The 24,093-nt window shown below is 48.1% G+C and overlaps 1 protein-coding gene across 6 annotated transcripts; it reads left to right on the forward strand.

The window, feature by feature from the left end:
- Positions 1–86: 86 nt before the first annotated feature.
- On the forward strand, positions 87–23,375 carry Cpne9 (copine family member IX). Of its 6 annotated transcripts, none has more exons than XM_006505851.4 (21): positions 87–345; positions 765–891; positions 1,000–1,046; positions 1,154–1,257; positions 1,750–1,786; positions 2,009–2,011; positions 2,189–2,265; positions 7,789–7,852; positions 7,971–8,074; positions 8,209–8,313; positions 9,842–9,883; positions 10,170–10,245; positions 10,326–10,379; positions 10,807–10,868; positions 11,513–11,559; positions 12,416–12,597; positions 12,830–12,957; positions 18,367–18,469; positions 19,444–19,501; positions 19,853–19,926; positions 22,240–22,632. In XM_006505851.4, exons 2-21 carry the CDS (start codon positions 837–839, stop codon positions 22,423–22,425), a joined length of 1,608 nt encoding a protein of 535 aa, XP_006505914.1. In that variant the 5' UTR covers positions 87–345; positions 765–836; the 3' UTR covers positions 22,426–22,632. The 6 variants fall into 6 exon arrangements, with proteins under 6 accessions (XP_006505914.1, XP_006505915.1, XP_030111160.1 ...); NM_170673.3 differs by having other exon boundaries at positions 111–345; positions 851–891; positions 22,240–23,375; XM_006505852.4 differs by lacking the exon at positions 1,750–1,786 and having other exon boundaries at positions 98–345; positions 851–891.
- Positions 23,376–24,093: the final 718 nt, after the last annotated feature.

The raw sequence follows: 24,093 nt of genomic DNA on the forward strand, positions 1-24,093 counted from the left end.
CCAGAGGATGTGTGGGCCAGAGTTGGGGTTTGAGTGAGTTTCCCCGACTAGCTCCAGGCTGCTCCAATGGGGCGGGGGCCGCCTGCAGGGCCGGGCGGGGCTGTGCTGCCATCTGGAGCCGCTGCTGCTGGTGGCCACTGTCAGGGCGCGAGCAGCGGAGCGCACACAAGGCTGGAGAGAGCCGCTGCCTCCGCACATGGGCCGGCCTCGCCACCGCCCCTAGCTTCGGCACCCGGGGTCTCGCAGCCCCTACGCGGCTTTGGCCATTGGACCAGTCATGTCTCTCAGCGGAGCCTCGGAGCGTAGCGTCCCGGCCACCAAGATTGAAATTACTGTGTCGTGCCGGTGAGCGGGCCGCGCTGGGGAGGGTTTAAGTACTGGCAATTCCCCAGCCTACCGCAGCTGCGGGTTCAGTGTGGGCAGGGGGCTAGACCACAGAGGGGACGACCAGGAGCGAGCAACAGAGAACTGAGGCTGAAGGCTGGAGTCACTGGCAGGATGAAAAAGGGGGTCTCCCTGGGCAGCCCCACCCAAGCCTACCGGCTCAAAAGGTGGGCTATGGGAATCGCTGAAGAGCTGGGCCACAAGGGACCAAAGTTCTGGGGCGAGCCGTAGTCCTGGACCCTTGGAGACAGTGCGGGCACATATAGAGCCATTTGTCAGAGATGTCTGATGTTGTCCTGAATGTTGGCAGTGTGGACCCCAACAGTCACTGGGAATAGTAATAAGGAGGGAATACAATTTGCACCCCACGTCTCCTCCAGGTGCCCAGTCAGTTCAGGACTGTGTCAAGGTGGTGAGCGCCAGAATGAGCTAGCCCTCTGTCCATCTGTTTGATGCTTTTCTCTAGGAATCTGCTAGACCTGGATACATTCTCCAAGTCGGACCCCAGTAAGCAGCTCCAGGGCCTGGAGGAGGAACCCGGGGTGTAGGAGCGGGTGGGGCGGTGAGGGGTGCGGGCCGACCTGACGAGCTCCCCTCCCCTGCCCTCACCCGCAGTGGTGGTGCTTCACACGCAGAGCCGGGCCAGCCAGGAGTGGCGGGAGGTGAGTCCCCGAGCCCCAGCCCAGCTCAGGGCCGCTCCCGGGAACCTCTAGCCCGACTGCACGCCTTGCGTTCATGCTCCGTCCTCCCACCCCTCCCTGCTGCCCAGTTCGGACGAACCGAGGTGATTGACAACACACTGAATCCAGACTTCGTGCGCAAATTCGTTCTCGACTATTTCTTTGAGGAAAAGCAAAATCTCCGCTTCGATGTGTGAGGCTCCTCCTAGAATCCTGTCTTACCCTCCACCCCCCTCCACCACCACCCCCCAACCTGGATCAGCCAGAATTCTGCCTGGTCTCGCCCCCACTTCACCTTGCTACCTGGCTCCTCCCCCTAGCCCAGGTCCTTCTAAGGCTTCACTGTTCTTAACCCCGCCCCCCACACCCAAGTTGGCGCCTCCTTATGCAGAATCCATCCAGTTCCCTCCCCAAACCAGGCCCTGCCCACAACCCTGCCTTCTAATTTAGCTCCACCTTGGCCTCAGGCGCCCTCCCATGCTACTCCATTCCCATCAAGCCTCCTCCTGGGCTTCACCTTACGCATGACCCTCTCCCCTGGCACACACGTCCCAAACCACACCCAAGTTGAGTTGGTGTCCACTACCCCTCTCTCTACCTACAATCTTAACCAAGACTAAACCTAACCTCTTCCAGACTTTCTCCCACCCAGTCCCACCCCACACTGGTTCCACTCTCTTCCCAGGTACAACGTCGACTCTAAAGCCAATATCTCCAAACCGGTAAGCCAGCCGTCGCTGGCAGGTTGCTTGGGCACATAGAGGCTAACCTGTCAAAGGACTTCCCTAAACACCTCCTCCCTCCCCACCCCTCACGCACCCACCAGCCCTTCTTAGATCCTGGCCCCTCTGGCCTACCAGCCCCCACCCCAATTCCTTCCCCTGCCTGCTCTGGCCTTATTCGCTTCCTTTCTTCCTTCCCTGCCTGCCTCCCGGGACCTGCAGAAGGTGAGGCTGCAGTAGACTGCACCGGAAAGAGTTTGGTTGGGAGATGCTCAAGAAACAAAACACGTGGGGCTGTCATTTACACTTCGGAGTTAACTTGGTCAAAAGCAGCAGCTTCACCAGGGTAGGCTTGGGACTCCTTGCCCCTCCTGGACTCGCTGACTCCCTGTCTTGGCACAGGATTTCCTGGGACAAGCATTCCTGGCCCTGGGAGAGGTGATTGGAGGCCAGGGCAGCCGTGTGGAGCGACCTCTTACGTGAGCTGAATGGGAAAGGGTCCAGGGGAGGGAGGGGTCTCTCTGAGTTCCCCCTCCTAGCCAGGATGTCTGTAGGAGCTCCGAGATTGCTTTAGCTGGAGCTTTCTTCCCTACCTCACTTTTCTCCTCTAGAAAGTCCTATCTCTGCTCAAATCAATCTCAGGCTAGACATGTTTCCTCTTCATCTTTTCCCAAGTCTGGTCCCATCTTTAAAGCCTTCTCCCAAGCCCCACTCTACTGGGAAGCTTCTTGAAATCAGATCAGATCCTCAGGTCTCGCCACTATGCCCACTCACTAGACGGTGCCTTAGCCGTGCATTAGCCACACTCCGTCGCCTGGTCCTGGTTGAGGACTCTCCCCCCAGTTCTACCTCTGTCACCCACTGTTTAATGAGCTAGAATTATAAACCTGAGCCAAGCTAGCTGGAGAAAGGAGGTGGAAATCAGTGCAAAACAGGAGCAGTAAATGACATATGGAGAGAGGAATCAAAGTAAAAAAAGCAGGTGGGAGAGAGGTACCATACTCAATCCAGTGGTCAACCGGAAGATGAGTAACTCTGGAGCAGTGCCTGAAGGTGAAGAGTAACTCTTGCGGACATAGAGGAAACTGCCTTAATGAACCTACACCTTAATAAACCAGCCAGGGGGTGGAGCCTAGAGAGGGAAGGACAGGAGGCAGGAGATGAGGAAGTTCCCAGACAGGGCCTTGTAGCTTTCACTCTGAGATGGAGTCTATGTAAGGTTCTGAGTTCTATAGTCTGACTGTGCTGGCCACGGAGTCAAGAATAAACTCTGGCTCAAATAAACTACAAAAAGAATAAATCCTGGGTTGACAAAGACAGAAGCACATAGCCTATCAAAAAGCTGGCCAATCAGAAAACTGGCCAATAAGAAAGCTGGCCAATAAGAAAGCTGGCATTATAATCCAGGGAGGAAGCATCGAGGGATGGGGAACTGGTCAGACTCTGGCTGTATTCTAAAGGGGAAGCCAAGAGATCCCAAAACCATTAAATACAGATGGGAAAGAAAGGGGACAACTGGAAAGGAGGCCAGGGCCTTTGTCCTAAGCAGCAGGAAAGATGAAATTGTGCCACCAACTGAAGTCATTTGGGTGGTAGTGGTAGTGGTGGTGGTGGTAGTGGTGGTGGTGGTGGTGGTGGTGGTGGTGGTGGTGGTGGTGGTGGTGGTGGTTAAAATGAGTATACTGCAATCCATGCATGGTGGCCCACTCCTGTAATCCCAGCACTCAGGAGGCTAAGGCAGGCAGATTGCCTTAAGTTGGAGACCAACCAAGGAAATATAGCTGCAGGTCAACCAGGGGGTGAGGAGGGTGGGGAGCGACAAACAGACAGACAGACTTCCAATTTGAAGGGCAGATTCAGCATGAATGCATGCTGAATTTAGATACCAAATATATACAAGAGCTAGCAGACACACACACAGGCCATGAGACTTTGCCTCTGTGCAGTCTCTGTTCTGTGACAGGGCACCCACGTCACTTTGATCAGGCTCAGGTTAAACATGCATAGGAGTTTCTAGCTGTTACTACCTTTTAGTTTTCAACTGAGGATAGCCTGCTGCATAGGTGAAGGGGTGTCACAGGTACCACGTGAATCTTGCAACACTAAAGACACTCTGTATCAGTCATAGCAGCCATGCTTTACTTGTTTGGTGGCTTTTTTGTTTTGGAGACATGGTCTCAAGCTATCCTTGAGTTCCATATGCAGCCAGGACTGGCCTTGAACTCCCAAACCTCCCTCCTCCACCTGCCAAGTGCTGCGATTACAAGCATGTACCATGATGCCTAGCTTCATAATAGCAGTTTCTGGATAAAACATGGAATGTGGATTTAATATCCCCACCCTCACAATGAAAGGCAAGCAAATGTCTTCCTTTTTCTTTCTTTCTTTTCTTTTCTTTCTTTTTAAAGAAAGGCCCTGCAGTATAGTTCAGTGGTAGACTGTATCCACAGTATCCACGTGGCCCTGGGTTTGATCCCAACACCATAAAAAGAAGGAAGAGGAGGAAGCAGAGGATTGGGAACCAAACATATCTAATGCTGCTACAGGTCAGATAAAATGAGAAATTAGAAATTATCTCTACTGACAAGAGGAAGTGAAGGCTGGAGAAGTTTAAGAGTGGGTAGAAAAGGGACATAAGAAGGGGCCAGAGAAATTTCAAAGTTTTTGCTGCAAAGGGGAAAAGAGAGACATGCATGTCACAGACCTGGGGTCAGGAATTGGTTTACAGGGCTGGTGATGTAGTTCAATGGATAAAAGCACCTTCCACCATGCTGACCTGATGACCTACATGATAAACAGAGAGAAACAAACTCTACAAGTTATCCACATATACACAGAAACAAATAAGTGGAAAATTATGCTGGACCTGTAAGTCCAGTGCTAGGAAGGATGGGGCAGGTTTTGGAGTTCAAGGTCTGCCAAGGCTACATCATAAGAACCTTTCAAGAGAAAAGAAGAATAGATTTATAGTTATTAAAATATGTTTTTAAATGAGCATACAGAATAATGGGTTTCATTGTGGCATCTTTGTAGCCATATGTCAGTTTGTAGTTTTCTTACAGGAGAAAAAGTATAACTCATTTGTAACTTGGTGTGACTAGGCCCTTAGAGACTGGGGGATAACTGGCAGGGGAAGCCATGCAGGTGTGGTAGCCTTGCCTATAATTCTAGCTCTTAAGAACAGGAGCATTGCTGTGAGTTTGAAGCCATCCCTGGCTACATAGTGAGTTCTAGGCAACCGTTAGCTACAAAGAATCTCAAAGTAAAAGAAGGGGTGAACATAGCTGGTGTGCTGTCCCTGTGCAGACAAGACAGAGCGGGTAGTAGCTGGCAGAGGGGTAAAGAGGCATGTGATAGTTCATTTATAGTAGCTGTAGGAAGACTCAGCCATGTGGGTGAAGATGCTGGTGGCAGGCAGGGTGGCATGGCAGTGGGTGGACTCTCTCTTCTGGTTGCTTCAGTTTTGTCAGCAAGTGGGAAACCAGGTCACTGGCTAAGTGAGCGAGGATGGGAGGAGGCTGATGCTTTGAGGGGAGAGGACTGGATCTTCTGTGTAGCCGAACTGGGGAGAGAAAGCCTTGGGTGCTCAGTGGGGTTAGTGGGCGGTGGTAAAGATCTGAGGTTTGAGGCCATGTGTGTTGAAATGGAGACTGGTTAGCTGGGTTGTGTGGCTGTGTGCTACTGGGAGAGTGTATAAGGGTTACACAGAGTTGGGTTTAGACAGGGCTGCAGTTCTGCAAATTAGCATATTAAAGTCAGAGTGGTGCTTAGACAGGAGACTGCATTTCTCCCTGACAGAAGAGGGCACAGAACATGTGGAGAGAATGTAAGGCACTAGGCACAAGGCAGGATGGTTCACTGTTGGACAATGACCCATCCACCTCCACACCCTCTTGTTAAAGCTTGCAGGGTCAGGATTTGAAGGAACTAAACAACAAACAAACAAACAAAACCAATTTTGTTGTTGTTTGAGATAAAATTTCTCTGAGCTTATTCTGTTCTGGCTCTCACTCACTCTATAGCTGGTTGGCCTTAATCTCAGACTCACCAGCACACCCAACTAAAACAGTTCTTTTTATTTTGATTTGTTTGTTTGCTTCTCCTACAGCCCAGGCTAACCTTGCACTCTCTGTGTAGAGGTGGCTGGCTTTGATCTGCTATCCTCCTGCCTCAGCCTCCCAAGCGCTAAGACTGCAGTCATGGATCACCACATCACCACTGTTTTATTACTATTTTTAATGAGATAAGATTTTATGTCGTCCTGGCTGGCTTGAAGCCTACTTTGTAGACCGAGATGATCCTCCTGCTGGCCTGAGAACTATGTGTCTGCCATGCCTAGGTAAGCCCTCTCCCTTTAAAGATGGGGAAAGTCACAAAGCAAGTTAACTAGGACTTGACCCTGAGACTGTCCTTTTGTATTTGTACGGGGGCGTGCACACGGGTGTCATAGCACACAGCCAGAGGTCAGAGGATTAATGAGTGGGAGCTCATCCCCTCCCCCTTCCGGGTCTGTCCTGGGAATCAGACTCCGGTTTTCTGGCTGGTACCGAGTGTCTTTACCCCTTCATCCTTTAACCCATGTTGCCAGCTCCTAGACTCAGTCCCCCTGGACACTTGGGGTGCCTTTAAGATTCATGAGTTACAGGCCTCTATCAACGAAATCCCTTAATGCTTAGGGACTCAAGGCAAATCAGGGGTGGGGTCTCCAGCTATACCCTTTGAGCACAGGAAAATGTCCCTTTTGGGGGCAGGAGAGAAGGAAATGTCCTTTTGTTTTTCATCTTAAGTCTTTTGCTGTTTGGGAAGTGGGGAGAGTGGAGATGGGGTTATCATTGCTTGCATTTTGGTCTGTTTGTTCCTTTGTTCGTTCGTTTGTTTGTTTGTTCATTTGTTTGTTTGGTTTGTTTTTTTGTTTTTGTTTTGTTTGTTTTATTTTTTTTTAGTAAAGTTTCTCTGTGTAGTCTTGGCTGTCCTGGAGCTTCCTCTGTAGACCAGGCTAGCCTCGAACTCACAGAAATTGGGGCATGGTCTTGCTATGTAGCCTAGGCTGGCCTAAACTCACTGTGTATCCCAGGCTGGCATCAAGCTTACAGCTATTCTCCTGCCTCAACTTCACATGTGCTGGAATTGCAGGTATGGGCCACACACCCAGCTATGTTGTGTTTGTTGAGGTAGAGTCTGACAAGGCAGTCCAGGCTGGCCTCAACATTTTGAGCCCCTACTTTAGCTTCCTGAATGCTAGATTTCTATACTTGCACATTGTAGGCGAGAACGTGTGTGTGTGTGTGTGTGTGTGTGTGTGTGTGTGTGTGTGTGGTGTCTCTCTTCTTTCTTCTCATCTTCAAAAGGCAAAGCATACTTTTTGCCTCTTGGTCTAAACAGAAATTGCTCTCATTCAGAACTGTCCATCACACTGCACTTGTCTGTAGCTTCTAACAGGCCACTCCTCCAGAAGCTCCCTGAGGGCAGAGTATGCCCTACGTGCGTGCGTGCGTGCGTGCGTGCGTGCGTGCGTGCATGCGTGGGTTCGCGGAGTACCAGCTGCCACCTCCTAGTGTAGACAGCCAGGACTGTGTGAAGAATGCACCTTTTCTATGGACAAGGCTCATGAAGCACTTGTCTTCGGGCAGGCGCATGCTCAGATCCCCTCACGACCTCTAGCCATTTCCATTTCACAGGGAGAGATAAGATGCTAAAGGAGGAGTGCTGGGGTCAAGCAGCCAGAGAACAATCAACTCTACCCTGGGTCTACCTGCCTTTGTCACTCTGCTGTCATGTGCTGCCCCCTAGGCTAGCCTAGCCTCTTCCTACAGACTTTAGATACCACCAACTCAAAGCAGGCCTTTTCTCACCAAGAGCCTCTCCGAATAGAAGTGGGGTGCACTTAGGGGATTATCAGCAAATGGCAAAGTGGATGCCCTGGCCTATAAAGGCCAGAATGATCATGCTGGCTCTGCTGTTCACCCTCCCTCGTCTCTCTAAGAGGCCTTTTCTGCTTCTAGGGGTGTGCCAGGAAAGAAGTGTGGGACCATACTGCTGACCGCCGAGGAGCTGAGCAACTGCAGGGTCAGTGCGGGCCATATGCTAGGATGCAAACTCCTTCATTCCCCAGATTCCCTCCCTGCACATTTTGGAAGGCTCTGGGCTATTTGGGTCCCAACAGACCCATTCTATCCATCCCTAGGACATTGCCACCATGCAGCTGTGTGCAAACAAGCTGGACAAAAAGGACTTCTTTGGGAAGTCAGACCCTTTCCTTGTGTTCTACAGGAGCAATGAAGATGGCACGTGAGTCACTCCCATTTAGTGCCGAGGCTAAAAATGTAGCCCAAGTTTAATGAGTGGGGAATCTTGGCAATCTCCACAAGTAGTGGTCTCCAGTGCCATTTCAAGGCATTCTCCAGTTTCCTGCCTCCCTCCAGGTTCACCATCTGCCACAAGACAGAGGTTGTGAAAAACACACTGAACCCAGTATGGCAGCCCTTCAGCATCCCTGTGCGGGCACTGTGCAACGGAGACTATGACAGGTCTGCCTCACGGCCAATCAGGGATCAGGACATGAGTGACAGGTCTGCCTCACGGCCAATCAGGGATCAGGACATGAGTGACAGGTCTGCCTCATAGCCAATCAGGGATCAGGACATGAGTGAGGCTCCCTCGAAAAACACAATGAGGTTCCTGAGCCCCAAAATGAGAGAATAGTATACCAAAGAGCAGGTGAACAACAAGCGAGCAGATAGGAGGATAGATGGTCAGATGGGTCGATAAACTGTGGATGGATGGATGGATGGATGGATGGATGGATGGATAAAGGGGGTGGTAGGTGGGGAGAGGGGGAGATAATAAAGCATAGACAATGAATAGAAAGCTAGACTGGTAGGTATGTCAGCAGATGGAGAGAGGATGGATGCTATGGAGAGGTGTTAAATGAGCATGTAAGAGTTGATGAATAACTTGAGAGATACAGACACATGAATGAAAATCAAGTAGGTTAGAATGAGACATGTAGAGTGACAGGTGGACTGATGGCCAGACAGATGAGTCTTAGATGGATGAGTAGATGAATCATTTAATTAATGTGTGTAAAGTAGATGGCTGACCCAAAGGACCTACTGAGTGGATGGTATAGAGCTAGCAGGTGGCTGGGCTGGAAGGGCTGGAGGGCACCCGGATGGATGGTGTACAAATGAATGGACAGAAGTTAACATGGCTGGGTATTTAACTGAGCAGCTGAACAGGCAGATGGGTGCTTATGTCATGCATATGTGTTAGAGTTGGTGAATGATGGGCTGTACAGTTTGACGGGCGAATAAAGAGAAAGATAAATAGGTAATTGATTTGGCATATATATGAATAAATGGATGGCTAGACACAGTTTGATAGACTGAACTCAACAGATATATGAGATAGCGGGTACTGTATCTGGATCCAGGCGTGGTGACACGTGTTTGTAATCTCAGGACTCAGGAGGCTGAAGCAAAAGAACCTTGAGTTTAGGGCTAGCCTGGGATATATAGCAAAATTGTTGAAGGGATAAAGGAATTTCAAAAAAAAAAAAAAAAAGAAGGGAGGAAAAGAGGAAGGGAGCATAGGTTAAGGTCTTTGGAAATAGGATATCTGGGTTTAAATATCAGCTGTCACTTACCAGCTATGAAATCTTAGCCAAGTTGCTTAGATTTCAAGGGGGTGAGGGGAGAAAGGGAAGGGTATATATCAACTTTCTTATCCAAAAATAGGAACAGTAGTACTTACAGTGGATAATACTTATAAAGAATGCATTAAATGAGGTATTCTGAAAATGCTAAGAACACTGTCTGGAATAAAGTGAGATTCAAATGGCAAGTGTGTGTGTGTGTGTATGTGTGTGCGTGGGCACATGCGCTCACATGCAGAGGTGAGTGGTCTAGTATGTGTGTGAGGTGAATGAATGGGTGGAAGGCTGAAAATGAGCAACTGACAGAAGGAGAGCTGGCTGTAGTATGGTAAGCGGCTGGGGCATCCCATGGGCTTGGTATGTACACACAGCCCATGTTTGCCTTTATATGTGCATTTCAGAACAGTGAAGATCGACGTATATGACTGGGACCGAGATGGAAGGTAGGTGAGCCGACGTACTTCTTTCTCCTGTGCTTGCTGGAGCAGTTCCCAGACCATGTGCTACATTCATTAGGAACCTCAGAGCAGCTCTTCGAGCCAGAGGGTGATGGCAAACACACAGCAGTCTGCTTAGATAGCTCCCTAGTACACGGTCCTTCACCTTGTCCTTCCCCATCTAGCCACAATCAAGTTAGAAGCTTAGGCAATTAGAAAAAAAAAAGCTCTAGGATTTGGCTCTGGTTCTGTACCAGCAGCTGAGGCTCACCCACCCATGGCCTCATTGCAGCCACGACTTCATTGGCGAGTTCACAACCAGCTACCGGGAGCTGAGCAAGGCCCAGAATCAGTTCACAGTGTACGAGGTGAGGGCATGCCCTTCCACTTTGCCAGGCTCTCTGTCCTAGGTAGCTGGTAACCGTCATTGTGACCATCGTCCTCTTAGGTACTTAACCCTCGGAAGAAATGCAAGAAGAAGAAATATACCAACTCGGGGACCGTGAGTACATCTGGCCTCTGACCTCCCAGACCTTTCTGTCTCTATCTCATGACACACATGACAACTACTAGAGGTGGAACAAGGCAGTGAGTGGGCACAGTGACTTGGGACGGTAACACTGAGATCAGGCGACACCGCTGAACTTCTTTGTTTTTGTTCTTTCTGACCCAGGAAAATTTCCAACTGTTCCACTTTTGCGGGAATGTTAAAACTGCCCTAAGTTACATCTCCAGTGTAAAGTGCTTTCGGAAGTTCCAGGATGCACCTGTGTTCTTTCGGAAACTGGGCAGGGTGGGAGAAGCTGGGCATGAGTGGGAATACCCATATCCCATAATACAGTTCTCTCCAAAGGTGTCCTAGGCTCCCTCTCTTCTGCTACCTCAGCTCTGCTTACAGAAGTGGCAGAGCTGCCTCTTGTGTACCACAGGTGACGCTCCTTTCCTTCTCTGTGGACTCAGAATTCACTTTTGTGGATTACATCAAGGGAGGGTGAGTCACCAGCCAAACCAGCAGTGAGTTTTCCTGCTTGGGAATGGTCAGCGCCCAGTGAGGTCATGGAGATAAACTGCCAGGCAATAGCAAATGGTGTATCAGTGTTCTAGAAGTGCAGAATGTTCTTTGCGCTATTCACGGGGCTGCCAGTCCCTTTGGAAGATAGAAGCCAGATCAGTAGTCTCCAACGGTGGCCTAGGAGCTGGGGGTGTGGTTCAGTGCATTCAATGCCTACTGTGTCCATGCACTCACACACAGGATATGGCTCATGGGTAAACAAGAGAGCAGCACTGCCAGGCTGACCCTAGGAGACATTGTGCTTGTGGCGGTGACCACAGACAGACGCAGGCAGTGAACTTACCTACTCAGAATTTCAGTTTTCTCTTATGTAAAACATATTTTAGTTACTATTTTAGGACTGTAGTGTTACGTTAAGCAACATACAATACCCTAGTCATAAGACTACGCATTTAATTATGCTTCCAAAGTGGACCCGTAGCAGCAGCAGGACTTGGCACTTGGTTGGTTCTACCCAGATTGTCTGGATCACAATCTGCAGTTTGACATGTGTCCATGTTTTGGAAATATTGATTTCATAGGCTTTGGTCCCTCATTAATCAAACCTCCTACTCTTCCACTAGGACACAGCTGAACTTCACCGTAGCTATTGACTTCACTGCTTCCAATGGTGAGACATGGGGGAGGGGTTGAGAATGGGCGGAGTCTAAGGATTCTTTAGTGATTAGCCTAGAGATAAGAAGTAACTCCCCAAGAAGCCCACACGTGTATAAAGCCAAGCCAGGATGGCACTTGTGAAGGAGTGAGGAGGGGAAGTACTGGGTGCAAAGGTGGACAGAAGGTACAGCACATGATGGGTACCCAGGTCAGAGAAGGGTGAGGGGTTAGATAGTTCAACTGGCCAGAGAGAAAGTGGATGGGTGGGAGAGAATGGGGTTATCAGGAGAGGACAAATGGATTGACGGGTAGGTTTATACAAAGATAAATTAATAGGTGGTGAATGATTAATCAATGGGCAAATCAATGAATATATATCATGGGGAGAAGGACTGGGCATGAGTGCACTGATGGGCATGAAGTGTGTGCATGAGGGCACAGGCAGACAGGCAGACAGCTGTTTCAAGTTGAGGGGTAACAGGTGCCTCTGCAAGAGGAAGGAATGGCCAGGGATGGCTGAAGGAGGAGACTAGTATAAAGACAGGAAGGAAGAGACCTAAGTAAACAGAATGCATAGATGAACCAGAGAATACAGAAGTCAGTGGATAGACATGAACAAACAGATTGAAAACTCAACTTGCTGGCTGACAGGTGGGTTGGAGGATGTGTGGTAAATGAGAGACCGTGTAATACAACATAAAAGACATGGGTGGGGGAGCAAGGGAGAGTTTCAAGAGGGGTGTGTGAATAGAAGGATGATGCAGGCACAGAATGATGGAGTTCATGTAGACATGAGTAGATGGATAACTGGGTAGATGCATAGAAGATAAGCAGGTGAGAGTGACGCCGCAGCTCCTGTTTCTCTACAGGGAATCCCCTGCAGCCTACGTCGCTGCACTACATGAGTCCCTACCAGCTCAGCGCCTATGCCATGGCCCTCAAGGCAGTGGGAGAGATCATCCAGGACTACGACAGTGACAAGCTCTTCCCAGCCTATGGTTTTGGGGCCAAGCTGCCCCCAGAGGGGCGGATCTCCCACCAGTTCCCCCTGGTACAGTATGGGCCAGGACATGCACTCCATGCCCCTCAGTTGATGGATCACTTCTGTCACTATTGTGTGAAGGGCAAGGGCCACGGAAGAGCTGTGCGACAGTGCCAGGACAGGGAGGTGCTGCGGCTTGGAGGGCAGCGTGAAGGGGTTGGGGGTAGAGAACTGGGATCAGAGCGCTCCTGGATGCTCTCCACGTGGGCTGGGCTTAGCTGAACCTTTTTTCTTTTTCCAGAACAATAACGATGAAGACCCCAACTGTGCAGGCATTGAGGGTGTGCTAGAGAGTTACTTCCAGAGTCTGCGCACAGTGCAGCTCTATGGGCCCACTTACTTTGCACCTGTCATCAACCAGGTGGCCAGGTAAGGGACCCAGGTGAGGGTCAGGGGCATATGATAGGGCCGAGACACAGGCAGGCCTACATTGAGTGAACCTGGGCTTTGGGGAGAAGGGGAAGGGTTATCCAGGATGTGATACGAAGAAGGTCCTCTGCCTGCCTGTGCTTAGACAAAGTGTCAGCAAACAACCTGGGAGTCACACTCCAGGCCACAAAGTGGCCTTGATGGCCTTGACTTTGCCTAAGAGAGGAAGAGTCTGAGGGCAATGGTAAAAGTACCAGGTTTCACAGTAGGCATGTGTGTGAGGCTTAAGCAACTTGCTTTGTATCGTTTGTTTGTTTGCTTATTTATTTATTTATTTATTTTTCTGAAAAAGGATCTCATATAGGCCAGGTTGGCCTGGAACTTGCTATGTTGGCAAGGCCTGTCCTTGAACTCCTGATTCTCCTGCCTCCACCTCCTAAGTACTGGTATTGCATGAACGTGACACTAATTTAGCTTCTGTCTTGTCACTATTCTGCTGGGAAGAGACACCATGACCAAGGAAACACAAGAGAAAGTATTTAGCCAGGCAGTGGTGGTGCACGCCTTTAATCCCAGCACTTGGGAGGTAGAGGCAGGCAGATTTCTGAGTTTGAGGCCAGCCTGGTCTACAGAATGAGTTCCAAGTCAGCCAGGGCTACACAGAGAAACCCTGTCTTGAAAAACCAAAAAAAGAAAAAAGAAAGAGAGAGAGAGAAAGAAAGAAAGAGAGGGAGGGAGGGAGGGAGGGAGGGAGGAAGGAAGGAAGGAAGGAAGGAAGGAAGGAAGGAAGAAAGAAAGAAAGAAAGAAAGAAAGAAAGAAAGAAAGAAAGAAAGAAAGAAAGAAAGAATTTAGCCAGGCAGGAAGGTGGGTGCCTTTAATTCCAGTACTCAGGAGCAGCAGCAGGAGAATCTCTGAGAGTCAAGTCCTGCTACGGAGCTAGTTCTAAACCCTGTCTCAAACAAACCAAAAGGAAGAGGGGTGTGGCTTACAGTTTCAGAGGTTAGCCCATTATCAGCAAGATGGGGAACATGGCAGCACACAAGTAGACCTGGTGTGAAGTAGCTGAGAATTCTACATCCTGATCCATAGACAGAGAGGGGTGGGGTGTTTGAAACCTTGAAGCCAATCTCCAGTGGCACACTTCCTCCAGTAAGGTCACACCTCCTAGTCCTTCAAACCCTTCTCCAACAGTGCCACTCCCTGATAATTTAGCATTCAAATATATGAGCCCCTGGGGGGGCGGGGGGTGTCATTCTTACTCAAACCACCACTGACCCTCTTGTGGTGGTGGTGTTGTTATTTTTGGTTTTATGGTTTTGGTTTTGATTTTTAGACAGGGTCTCTCTTGGTCCTGGCTGTCCTAGAATTTAATAGACAGACCAGGCGCCATGGCCTTAAACTCACAGAGATCCACCCCAGTGCTGGGATAAAGGCATGTGCCACCACAGCCCACGTTAGCTTAGCCTCTTTAATAGAGCCCGTGAAGTGGTCAAACAATGGACATCAGTAGAAGCTTCTCTTCCTCCTTTTGTTTCTTCTTCTTTTTCTTTTTTAAAAGATTTATTTATATGAGTACACTAAAGCTATCTTCAGACATACACCAGAAGAGTGTATCAGATGGTTGTGAGTCATCACGTGGTTGACTGGGAATTGAACTCAGGACCTCGGGAAGAGCAGCCAGTGCTCTTAACTGCTGAGTCATCTCTCCACCCCCCAGACAGGGTTTCTCTGTGTAACTCTGGCAGTCCCGGTTATAGGCCAGTCTGGCCTCAAACTCAGAGAGATCCACCTTTCTCTGCCTCCTGAGTGCTGGGATCCACCATGCCCAGCTTCCCTTCTTTTTGTCTGTTTTTGAAACAATCTCTCACTACGGATCCAAGGCTGACCTTTAGCCCCCTGTATAGCTAAATGATCAGCCTGCTTCAGCCTTCCAAGCTGCCATGACAAGCACACAGCACCATACTCCGTAATATTAGTTTATACATGCAGTTATTGTGAGGTTGGGTAGAAAAAAGTAGATAGTGTAAGAAGGAACAGCATCTTATCTGGTCCATAGAAAGTACACAGAGGTGACAGGCTTAAAATTATGCAAAACTTTAGAATAAATAAATATAAGCAAAGAAAAGCTGGATTATATACAAACTATTAAGAAAACAAAGGGTATTAAAATTAGATAAAGCTGGGCGTGGTGGCACATGCCTTTAATCCCAGCACTCAAAAACAAAAACAAAACAAAACAAAACAAAACAACAAAAAACCCAAATACTAAACACATGTTAAAGGCTTCGTGAGAGATTTTGGGTCCATAGACTTTCTATTCCCTATTGCAGATTGATTTACTCTCTGATGCATAATGAGGATAACAGCTACTTTAATCATAAAAGCTAACATAACATTGCTATAGTTTTGTTTTTGTTTTTTTCAAGACAGGGTTTCTCTGTGTAGTCCTGGCTGTCCTGAAACTCACTCTGTAAATCAGGCTGGCCTAGAACTCAGAAATCCGCCTGCCTCTGCCTCCCAAGTGCTAGGATTAAAGGTGTGCGCCACCACTACCTGGCTTAGAAAATGTTAAAGACAGAAAAATGAAAGTTTTAAATAAAAGCAGGGCATAGTGGTCCACATCTTTAATTCCAGCAATCGGGATGCAGAGGCAGAAAGATCTCTGAGTTTGAAGTCAGCCTGATCCACACAGTGAATTCCAGACTAGCTAGGACAGCATAGGGAGACCTTATCTCAAAAAAACAAAAAAGGAAAAAGAAAAGATCGACCATGTTGCATCACAATTTTTTTGTCATTAATTCTGGAATTTGACCATTTTTTGCTGTTGTTATGTAGCAGACTTCTGAGACATCTTGAGCAACTACACTGATTCATTTATGTAGTAAACATTCAGTTAAGGACAATTCTGTAGATTCTGGAGTGGAGTAAATTGGTAGTACATCAGGGCCACGCCCTACCGTACCCACCACCCCCACCAGTGTCTCAAGTACTCTAGGCTGACATTGTAGCTGAGGATAAAGTAGACCTTCTGATCCCCCTGCCTCTGCTTCCCAATTTCCCATTGTACACCACTCTACGTAATTTGTGTGGTGTTGGAGATCAACCCCCCCAGCCTATGTGTGCTAGGCAAGCTACCTACTGAGCCATTAGCCCCAGTACATTGGTCAGACATTGTCATGCACTGGCTTTGTGGCTTTGGCCAATTCTCTTAACTGCACTGTAAAATGAGACTGAGAATACTAGCAACATTTACACTGCAGGGTTGTTACAAGGACTCCTTAGTGTATGTCAAGCACTCACAAGAGTGCTTGCCCCTGCTAAGTGCTGTAACTGTAGTTAGTACTGTTCCTATTATTATCATTATCACAACTCAAAGGGCAGCTGCTGTGTGCTCAGTTCTCTGCTGGGGCACTGGGGGCTCACAGATGAATCGAATTTAGTCCTTGCCCTCCGGAGCTCCTGCCTTGGTGCAGGAGACAGAAATATAAATAAATCATCACTTCTGTAGGCCAAAGCTCCCCAGAAATTTCTAGCAAGTTGCCTGGTGGCAAAAGTAAGACACTGCATTCCCTGGGGATCAGGGCAGGGGGAGATGGAGGGCACAGCTGAAAGCAGTCAGCCTGAGAGGGACTTTGAAGTCTAGTGTTTCATCTTATAAACACATGCAAACTTTCTAGTCTTCTCCCATTGTGTCTGTGTTTGCTCTAATTATGTTAAGAAGGAGCCTTGTGTGTACTTCATGCCCTGGTTTCATCCACATGTAAGACAATTCATCCTTGGAACCCTTGGGGTATGAGAATCTCAGTGGATGGGGTTGCATCCTAAATGATAGGTGCTGCTTAGCTTGGTCTGTAGGGTGAGCTGGTCTTCATCAAGAGAGGGCTAGTAGGCCTGGCAGCGGTGAGTGCACACTGAAAGCACAGAGGCTCTGAGTGACAGGTCTGGGAGATGCTGGGTGGCTAGACATAGTAGGAACAGGTACAGCAAGGAGGATTATGCAGGAGCTGGCCAGGGTGGATGCTGATAGGCCCCGGTTTCTTTGCCCTTGGGGACTGCTGCTTAGTGTTCCTGAACTTCAGTGGCCTCACTTTAAAAATAGGATAAGCTGGGTTAGGTGCTGTACATCCCAGCAACCAAGAGGCCAAGGCAGTAGGATTGGCGAGAGTTTAGATGCCAGCTTGTGTTATATAGTGGTTGCAGGTCAGCCCAGGTTACTGTTCTGCAGAGTCCAGAGAATGATCTAAAGAAGCCAGGCTTTCAACTTGGAATGAGAGAATGTATTAAGTACATAGCAAGGTGGGTGTGCATGTATGTATGTATGTATGTATGTATGTGATGGTCTGAGCCTTTAGAGGCAGGATCTTTGTGAGTTCAAGGATAGTCTGGTCTACAAATTGAGTTTAAGGCCAACTGGGACTACATGGTGAGACCCTGTCTCAAACAATATCTAAAATTGAAACAAAAAAAGTGTACTGCAAGCAAAATTCTACCTGCTTCCTGCTCCGTGCCCACACATGGAAGGTGACAGTGACTATACATGAAATGAGCACGTGACAAAAGATAGCACTGGGTGGGGCCTCTGAGAGGGTGGGCCAGAGCAGACCCAGGTTTCCTTACCTACACCCACTCTGGATCTCAGCACACCATGCAGACCTGACTCTATACTGTCACCATGCTGTCTCAGCCTTCTGAGGCCAAGTGTAGCTGCCAGCACTGTCTAACAAAATGTCCTGCAATGAGAGAAGTGGTCCGCCTCTATGCTCTCCAGTATGGCATTCACCAGTCTCATACGGGGAGAGAGCTGTTAAAGGTAACTAGAGTGACCAGCGAATGCAATGTCTCATTCGTTTTACCTTAGTTGACTTAAATCTTTTTCTTTTCTTTTTTGTTTTTTGTTTGTTTGTTTGTTTGTTTGTTTGTTTTTGAGACAGGGTTTGATTTAAATCTTTATATTCATTCACATGTGGCTAAGGACAATCTATTGGACAACACAGATCAATCATTTCCGGTCCACTCAGGATGTGTAACTGAAGTTGGCAGGTGGGGTTGGGGAGACTGAGGGATGTCTGAAGTCCTTTTCTCCTGGATTCAGAGATTGAGGAAGAGAGGAGAGAGACCTCTGCAGACCGACGTGGTGCAACATTGCTGTGCTCCCGCGCCCGCCGGGCAGCTGGGAGCAGGCAGGAGTAGCCAGTGTCTGACCACTTTTCAGTTACAGGAGAGACCTTATCTAAAATTATACACAGAATGGACAGACGCACATAAGGGCAGCAGTCAGGTCCGCTAAGGAGTGTGGGGTCCAGAAGCCCCAGGTTTTGCCCCCCGTTTATATGGTGGCTGTAGAGCAGGGGCTGAAACTGTGTATTCTCTGGCTGGCCACTACATACAGACCTTGGTCTTTCATGTAGGGCTGCAGCCAAAATCTCGGATGGTTCCCAGTACTACGTTCTGCTCATTATCACTGACGGCGTCATCTCCGACATGACACAGACCAAAGAGGCCATCGTCAGTGTGAGTTTGAGGAGGAAGGCTTGTCAGGGAGGGGTCATTGTCCTTGCAGTGAAGGGGCTCTGATGGTTATTCCATGTGTATCCTAACATTTTCATCTGCCAGTTTCAGAGACGCCTATTGGCTGGGGCACCAACAACACTGGCTTTTGATTCTCTAGGTTCCAGCATGATGAACTCACTATGGAAACCTGAGCTTAGGAAACACTGGTCTTTTATATTCAGCAGGACACATGTCTGTCCTTTATCAGGGGAGGGAGGAGTTATTTTTTTATTTGCTTTTAATTTTATTTTTGTTGTGTTTTGTAACAGGGCCTTACTGTGTACTGGATGCCTATATGGCCCAGACTGGCCTGAATAGAGGCAATCTTTCTGCCTCAGCTTCCCAAGTGCTGGATCTATGGATGTAAGCCACCAGGACTGGCTATTTCTGTTTGTTAGTTTGTTGGCCTGAGACTAGCTATATAGATCAGGCTGCCCTTGAGCTCACTTTGATCCTCCTGCCTCTGCCTCCTGAGTCCTGGACGTATGGGAAGGATATGCCATGCCTAGGATGGGTATTTTGCTGTCATTAAGGTTTCCATGGTTCTGTTGTTTTTCCAGATGGACTTACACTGGAGCTCAGACTGGCCTAGAACTCATTCTTTAACCAGTGTTGGTCTGGGATTTGTGGTGATCCCCCTGCCTCAGCCTCATGAGTGCTAGGACTACAGATGTATGTTGCCACGTCTGGCAGGAAAACCTTTTTAAAATGATACTAGAAATATTTAAGGTCAGCTTGGGTTACAGAGGGAGACTTTTGTTTCAAACAAACAAGATAATGGCTTTATGTTTCACCAGAAGGCACCTGCTGTGCATAGAGATAGTCTGCAACTGATCCTGGCAGTGTATCTGGGCTCACTCAAGCATGTGATCCCCACAGACACCACAGGCACTGTCCTGTCACAGCCGCTTACTCCAGCCATTCCTCTCCCACAGGCCTCCTCACTGCCCATGTCTATCATTATTGTCGGGGTCGGACCTGCCATGTTTGAGGGTGAGTAGGGTAGGGTGTGTCCATGACTGGGACTGGGAACTGGAGCGAACAGGAAGGATCCAGCAGTCCCATGGACCCTCCTCACAGATAAAACAGACTGGCACCTTAGTGAAGTCACAGATGTTTCGTCTCCATAACCCTGGCTGCTGGAGTCAACTTTCCCCTGCTTTCTTAGGAGAATGGAACTTGCAGGAAGGAAAGCTAGTAAGGATAATGAGAGCAGTTACACACCACTGTGGAATGCGAGTGTCAGGTCTCCTTGTGAGGACCCTGATGGGATCTAATGAGGAAGGGGCAGGACGAGCTGGAGTTGGAGAGACAGCCAATGATGCCTGCCTGTCTTCTCTGCAGCAATGGAAGAGCTGGATGGTGATGATGTACGTGTATCCTCCAGGGGACGCTATGCAGAGCGGGACATCGTTCAGGTAGCCCTGGGAGTGGTGAAAGCAGAAAGAAACAGGGCTTCCTAGGAGCCATTCTCCTTGCTCCTTCCTAGTCACTACCTTTCTCCCCTCAAACATTCATAGAACAAGTTCCCTTTTAAAAAAACAAAACCAAAAACCTTGTTAGATAAAATAGTGGTAGGTAGCACAGAATGGCCTGGGACTTCCTCAGCCTCCGGGGTGCTGGAGTTACAATACTGCATCACTACACTGGCTTTGAACAGTTCTTTTGAGGGGTCAAGTGGGGTGCAGCTGTCCTGCAAGGTTGTATGATGTAGGAGGAGCAGGTCTCTGCCCTCTACTGGAGATGACCAATATTACAAAACTAGCAAATGCAGCTGTCAACAGCCAATCGTAGTGAGGGGAGGCTTCTATGAGGTTGTGCTTTTAACACTGAGTTGAAACCTGAAGAAGGTATCAACTTCACAAGCAGAGAAGGAGCATGTCGTGTAAGACCTGCCAGAGGCTCAGACCAGGCTGGCAGGATTGTCTGCCATAAATATCTTAGGTTTGACAATCAGAATGCGTTCTTACTTATGTATCCCTCCATGTATTTATTGTTTTGTTTCAGACAGAACCCCACTATTTAGGGAACTAGTAGCCCTGGCTAGTCTAGAATTCATGGTAATTCTACTGCTTCAGCCTCCTGAGTGCCAAAATGCCCAGATCAAACTACACTATAAATAGACTTCTCTGGGTGCTGCACTGTAGGTGCGGTGGCAGGGCCAGGGAAATGCCCAGAAATCCATTTAGCCAGCAGCAAAAGTGACTGGGGTATGTGAACACAAAGCAGTGGTCATGTTCAGAAGCAGCCAACTCAAAAGCTGTTTAAAGGCAGGGAGGCAGTTCAGTTGATAGAGTGCTTGTCTAGTATGCATGAGGTCCTGGGTTTGATCTTCACCATTGCGTAAAACAATGTGCCTGAAATCCCAGCACTCAGGAGGTGGAGGCAAAATGATAATAAGTTCCAGGTCAGGCCAGTGAGATGGGTGTGTGTGTGTGTGTGTGTGTGTGTGTGTGTGTGAAATGTACTTTGCTGAACAAACCTGATGATGTGAGTTAGATTCCTGGGGTCCCATGGTAGGTGAGAGCCCACTCTGCCCTCCTTATGTGCACCAGGGAACACTTATGCCTGCATTCACACATGCACTCTAAACAACATAGAATAACAACAAGAAATACCTTTGAATTCATGGCCAGTGTGAGGCCTTTATGAAACCCTGTCTAAACAAAGGAAAAATTGTTTAAGAGCTGTGCACAGAAGTGTGTGCAAGTGTGCATGTATATGTGTATATATGTGTGTATGTGTATATATGTATGTGTGTGTGTGCCTGTAATTCTTGCACTTGGAGGCTAAGGCAGGAGGACTGAGAGTCCCAGGCCAGCCTAGGCTATGTAATAAGATTATCTCAAAAGAGGAACACAAAAGAAGATACTTTAGATCCCTTTGCAGGATTTGATGACTTGTTAATACACTGATAAGGACTACTCTCAATTTTCTAGTGTGAAAGGTCCCACTGACTGGGTAAGGCGAAGCTAGAGGCAGAGATAGGTCCGGAAGACTTGGTATTCAATAGGTAAAGCTGGGTTTGGGGGATCTGTGATAACTGAAGGAAAACGTAGTTTTAGCAACTAAATGGGCAGTTCTGGGCCAGGGTTAGGTACAGTGGCTACAGCTCAAGCTGTTAGGAGGCTGAAACAGGGGGATCCCAACAGAATGAGACCCAAGGACAGAGGCAAACACGGGGCTCTGGAGGGTGCTTTTCCCTGCCCTCCCTTTATTAACCTCCTTTCTCTGGCAAACTGCTCTTCCCTCTCAATCCCAACGCCTCCCTCTCTTGCTCCCAAGTTCAACGCTCTCCTTCCCAGCACTCGAGTAGAAGGCAGATGGATCTCCCTGAAGGCCAGCTTGGTCTACATGATGAGTTCCATGATAGCCAGGGTTTCATAGAGAGACAGGGTGAAAGGGGGGCAGTTCAGGAAAACCCAGAGGAGTGGAGTTGACACGAAGGGAAGCTTCTAGAAAAGGAGGGGGGAAGAGTGTGGTGTCAGGAGTAGTGATGTGGTTCAGTGGTAGGCAGCTTGTCTTGCATATACAAGATCCTGCGTTCAATGTCCAACACCCGACACAAAGAATTGGATGCATTCAGAAGGATGACATTCAAGTACAGTGAAGCTAAAGAGACTCTCAGAAGAATAGTGATAGTTGGAAAGAAATGTTAGGGGTCAAAGATGAAACTTGAGTGCTACCTACTCCCTTGGCCGAAGCTCACCTTTCTTTCCTGTCTGTCCCAGTTTGTCCCATTCCGAGATTATGTTGACCGATCGGGGAACCAGGTGCTGAGCATGGCCCGACTGGCCAAGGATGTACTAGCTGAGATTCCTGAACAGTTGCTCTCCTATATGCGCACCAGGGACATCCAGCCTCGACCTCCTCCCCCTGCGAGCCCCAACCCAACCCCAGCCCCAGAACAGCCCTGAGGACTTCACATAGCCAATGCTTAGCAGTCTGCTTACCTGTCTACCCACTGCTGGAAGTTAAAGGCACCTGGAGCTCTGAACCTGACCAGGAGGGCCATCTAGGTTGATCAGTGCTGGCTGACAAGCTTTTTGCCCCCTGACTTCAGAAAGGCTTGGCATGATCACCACCTACCGCCTCATGACAACAATAAAGCTCATCTTACGCAGTCTCTGTCTCATGGGTGTTGGAGAGGGAGACTGAGGGACCCAGAGCCTGGGGTCACATCAAGAGTGAGGGAGTAATGATAACTTCAGTGAGGTTAACATCCATCCTAATGCACTCATCCAGTCACTTCTATATAAAATTTCAAATATTGTAAGAAAACGTGTGGGCTGGTGAGATGGCTCAGTGGCTAAGAGAACTGACTGCCCTTCCAAAGGTCCTGAGTTCAAATCCCAGCAACCACACTGTGGTTCACAACCACCATTAATGAGATTTGATACCCTCTTCTTGTGTGTCTGAAGACAGCTACAGTGTACTTATATATAATAATAAATAAATTTTTGGGCCGGAGCAAGCAAGATCTGAGCAAGCAGGGTTGATCAGAGCGAGCAGAGGTCCTAAAATTCAATTTCCAACAACCACATGAAGGTTCAGGTGTACAGCTACTGTGTACTCATCTGTACAGCTACAGTGTACTCACATACATAAAATAAATAAATAAATCTTTAAGAAAACTTGTTATACATACTTGAACACTTTTTTCCTCAGGACAGACCCATAGCTTTCATGAGATTTTCTAAAAGGTTCTTCACCCCAAAAGAGCTAGCTTTAAGACAACTGTGAGGTCCTAGTGGTACAAGCCTGTAATCACAAGTTCAAGGCCAGTGTAGGCAACTTATCTGGACTTTGTCATTAAAAAAAAAAGTTTTGTTTTGTTTTTTAATAAAAAAGAAACGGCTGTTGTGATATATCCCTGTCCTTGTGTGTGCAAAGCCTTCAATAATGAAAAAAAGCTGTATAACTTCTTTGATTCATTTATTTTGGTTGTTTTGTTTAGATAGGGTCTTGCTGTATGGCTCAGCCTGACCTGGAACTCATAAGCAGTTGGAGCAATCCTAATTCAATCCTCTTGAGTGCTGCGATTACTGGTTTATTCTGAATTTTCTGGATGAGTATAATAGCTTGTATTTTCTTTGTGCATGCGAATCTTATACAACAGACACTGTATTAGGCAATTTACAGTCTTCAACTCTCTTAATCCTTATCATAACCCCGGGACAGAGGGACTATATATTATCCCCATTTAATAATGAGAAACTCCGCTGCAATAAGCCATTTCTTTATAGAAACCACCGATTTTACGCCAGACCCCCCCTTTTGACCAGGAAACAACTTGGAGTGCTGGTTTTATTGGCATTTCTCGGGGGAAACGTGTCATAAGAAAACGTGCACTTTAGGGAGCTGAATACCAAGTCCGCATGAAAATAAACCGCGTTCTCAGTGACTCTAGCATCTTGGAAGACTATCATACTCTTCAGTGACAAAACTACAAGCACTGCTTGACAATGATGATCCCTGACATCCAAATTCTCTGAAACCCCCAGGAACTGACAGAATTTTCGAGTTCCAGGTTTACAATTGAAGAACCCAAAGAAGAATTTCCCACGATCACACTTGAGGTGTCA

The sequence above is a fragment of the Mus musculus genome, chromosome 6 (genome assembly GCF_000001635.26).
Source record: "Mus musculus strain C57BL/6J chromosome 6, GRCm38.p6 C57BL/6J".
Lineage (NCBI taxonomy): Eukaryota > Metazoa > Chordata > Mammalia > Rodentia > Muridae > Mus > Mus musculus.